At 59.9% G+C, this 3,340-nt stretch overlaps 1 protein-coding gene across 1 annotated transcript in view; it reads right to left on the bottom strand.

Moving 5' to 3' along the window:
- Positions 1-400: 400 nt before the first annotated feature.
- Positions 401-3,340, bottom strand: part of CD276 (CD276 molecule) — a gene marked incomplete at its 3' end in the record, with an annotated part of 3,785 nt that continues 845 nt past the window's right edge. The window contains exons 2-4 of the mRNA XM_010293189.1: positions 2,374-2,724; positions 1,686-1,982; positions 401-541 (exon numbers count right to left, since the gene is read on the bottom strand). Coding sequence (XP_010291491.1) covers positions 401-541; positions 1,686-1,982; positions 2,374-2,724 — 789 coding nt within the window. The remainder of the gene's footprint in view (positions 542-1,685; positions 1,983-2,373; positions 2,725-3,340) is intronic.

Raw genomic sequence — 3,340 nt, 5'->3', positions numbered from 1 at the left:
CACGATGCTGGCAGGGAAAGGGTTTGGCAGAGCGAAGGCCTCGGGAGGCAGTGAGAGAAAACAAACGGGGAACGCCAGCAAAGCTGCTTCTGCAGCCATTTTCAGAGCACGGCAGCTTTTTTAAAGGAACAAAGGTCCCCTTTTTGTGCGAACACTAAAGAAAACAAAGCAGCAGAAGGATGCAGGAACAAGAGCACGGAGCATCTCTCCTGCGCCACGCACGCAGCCGGCACGGATCCGCCGGTGCCCGCCAACGCCGGCAGCTCCGAGCATCCTTTCACCCTTTAAAAGATGCCACCATCAAGGCAAACCCGTGCCGGTTAAAATCTGCTCCAGCTCCTCCCATCCATCGCTCCCTGCAAACCCCATCCCTTTTCGGGGAGGGTACCCGCCACATTACCTGCGTTTTCCTCCTCTTCCTCGCAGCTCTGGCGGATTTTCTTCTGGCACACGTACGCCAGGACGGCGAGCAGCCCCACGACGCAGACGGCGAGTCCCACCGTCACCCAGAGAGCCGCGGCGGGGAAGGCGAGGTGTTGGCCTTGAAGGGGGAGGAAAGAGAAATACCACCACGGTGAGCATCGCTGCCCGACCAGGGCGGACGCGTGCCCGGCACCCAGGACCCCCACGGTGGCAGGGACACGTCCCCGGGGAGGGAGTCGGTGGCACATGGTCTCCCCGAGGAGGTCTGGAGCCGGCTGGGGAAGCAGCAGGTTGAGTCACTCCACAAAATACTTCATTAACCTTTAAATAATGGCACTAATAAATGCACACGGCAGGCTGACCCGTCACTTGCTAAGCAGCTCGAGGGAAGCATTAAACGATGCGGCACCCGCTCCCTTTCCCCTCTCATCTCACACCACGGGGCCGGGAAGGATGAGGTCCAGGACGGCCCGGCAGGGACCACCGGCATTTGGGAGGATATCTCCTGGAGCACTGGAAATCTGATTTTTTTTCCCTTTGTAATATTGCTCCTTCTTCAGATAAAGTCTTATCCCAAACCCTGCCCCTCCACAGGTGTCACCCCAAGGCTGCCCATTTGCCCGCACGCTTGGGAGCCCACGAAAAGCCACCCCTCTGCCCCCAACCAGCAGCATCCACCCAAGTTTTCCTGCAAGAGTTTGGTGTATCCGGCCAAAAAGTTTACGCTCCACCAGGGACCCACCACGCCAATCCAGTAAGTGCCGTACCGAGGGTAATTAAACGCTAATTAATGCTACCAGGGAGTGCACAAGGTTATAAAGAGCTCCAGGAGGGCAGCGGCGAGGCTGAACGTGCTTGATGAACCCCTCCAGCCTGTATTTCTGAAGTAGGATTGTCGCAGCTGGGATGGACAACCCCAAATGAAGAGCATCCCATGGCTCCTTAGCAAGGAGAAGACAACCACCATACCCTGTGCTGGCTTTCTGGGGTGGTTTAGACTTGGATGGGGCAACTAGCAAAGCTAGAGACTAAGACCTAGGGATGCTAGTTCTAGCTGCGATGCTGGCGTGGTGTGATGGGGAGGACTGCACAGCCTCAAGTCACCCTTGTAGGTCCACAGCAAGAGAGGTAGAGCGGGATTATGGGGTAGCAACCCCCAGGGTGGCTCTGGGCCACTGTAGGGATCCCAGTGCCACCACGGTCACCTTCTTCAGACAGAGCCCACCTCTTCCTTCCCCCGAGTTTGGCCCTCGCTGGCTCACCCGTGATGGTGACAGAGGCTTGGGTCTCCTGCTGCAGCACCGGGTTTCGCACCAGGCAGGAGTAGGTGCTGCTGGGCTCCACCAGCACCTGGAGGACGCTGTGCACATCGAAGAGACCTTCCTCGTTGGCTACCTGGGACGTGGTGACGTTTTCCGTGATGTTGCTGCCCTGGCTGTCCTGCCAGAGGACGCTGGCCTCAGGGTAGCCACGGGAAGCGTGGCAAGTCACGGCCGCCAGATCTCCTGGCTTCAAGTCCTTGTTGGGCTCCAGGTTCATATTAGGCTTGGAGTAAGGGGCTGCAAGAGAGAGAAGAGCCAGCATGAGGAGATGGAGAAGACCAAAGGATCAGGATCTGGAGCAACCCAAAGAGGCTGGGCAAACCCCAGGACAGACTCTTCCAGCTGGTAAGACCAACCAGCTGAAGCCTCACCAGGTTTGGTTCATTTATGGCCACGCTTCCAGGTGGCCTCTCAACTGAGAGCCTCCCTATCATAGCAGGGAAGGGACCGCACCCTCCACCAGCAATATTTTGGGGAGGTGCTGCTGGTTGATCTCTAACAGAAACCTGACTTCATCGGGAGACCACGGCAAGGGTGGAGAGAGAAAGAGGCTCCACAGAGGAGCAAAGTATGATGGAGAACCCTTCTCTTTGGGGGAGACACATAGGAACACCCCAATATTTCTCACCTGCCACCTGCAACGTCACGGCCGCGCTGCTGTAGTCCCGGACCCGGACGAAGCAGGTGAAGCTGCCCTCATCAGAGATCTCCACGCGCCGGAGGAGCAGCGAGACGTTGCCCTGAGCCAGCTGGTCGTAGAAGAGGGCTGTACGGTTGGTATAGCCCCCGCCCTGGTCTGCTAGCTGGTCCCGGCCACCGGAGAAGCTATGGACCAAGCGCTTGGTGTCCGTCAGCTGCCAGATGAGGCTCAGGTCATCGAGGCTGAAGTTGGCCTCGGGGGAGAAGGAGCAGCGCAAGGTGGCATCTCGGCCAAAAAGAGCCACCACGGGCTCATCCGGGACCTGGATCTCCATGGCACCTGTGGGACGCCGGCGAGGGCAAAAGCACATGGTGGTGAGACCCTGCTGAAGCACCTCCTTAATTTTCTACCCAGGTAACGTCTAAGCAAACCGAGGGATGCCCATGGGAGGGACCCATGGGCAGGTGGCATCTCGGGACCGTCCCCATCACCGACCCGCAGCCAAGCCCACTCTGCCAGCAGGGAGACAGCCCCACAACCAGCACCAGACCTGGGGTGCCACTGCCAGCTGCGGCCACAGGCACCCAAATCTGCACCCCCCTGGGACACGCAGCCCGGTTTTGCCCCACAGGGAGAGGAGGTCGGTGGGTGACGGCAGCGGGGACACAGCCGTGGCCGGGCTGGCAGGCGCTAGATGGCATCAGTGCTCCAGCCCGATGCCAACCGGCGCGCCACGGCAAGATGCCGACACGTCCCAGCGCCCACGGCAAGGTGCCAACCGCATCCCCGAGCCACGGCACGATGCCAACCCTGCCCCTGCGTCAGGGAACGATGCCAACCGTGCCAGGGCTGCCGGATCCGGTCCTGGGGTGCCCGTCGGCAGCGAGCGGCGACATCCCTCGCAGCAGACCCAGGGCACCATCAACGCTTCGTCCACCAATTTCCCCCCAACCCC

Source organism: Phaethon lepturus, unplaced genomic scaffold (assembly GCF_000687285.1).
Source record: "Phaethon lepturus isolate BGI_N335 unplaced genomic scaffold, ASM68728v1 scaffold32878, whole genome shotgun sequence".
NCBI classification, from domain to species: domain Eukaryota; kingdom Metazoa; phylum Chordata; class Aves; order Phaethontiformes; family Phaethontidae; genus Phaethon; species Phaethon lepturus.
The sequence above is the reverse complement of the archived record's forward strand: the minus strand, read 5'-3'. Positions and strand labels throughout refer to the sequence as shown.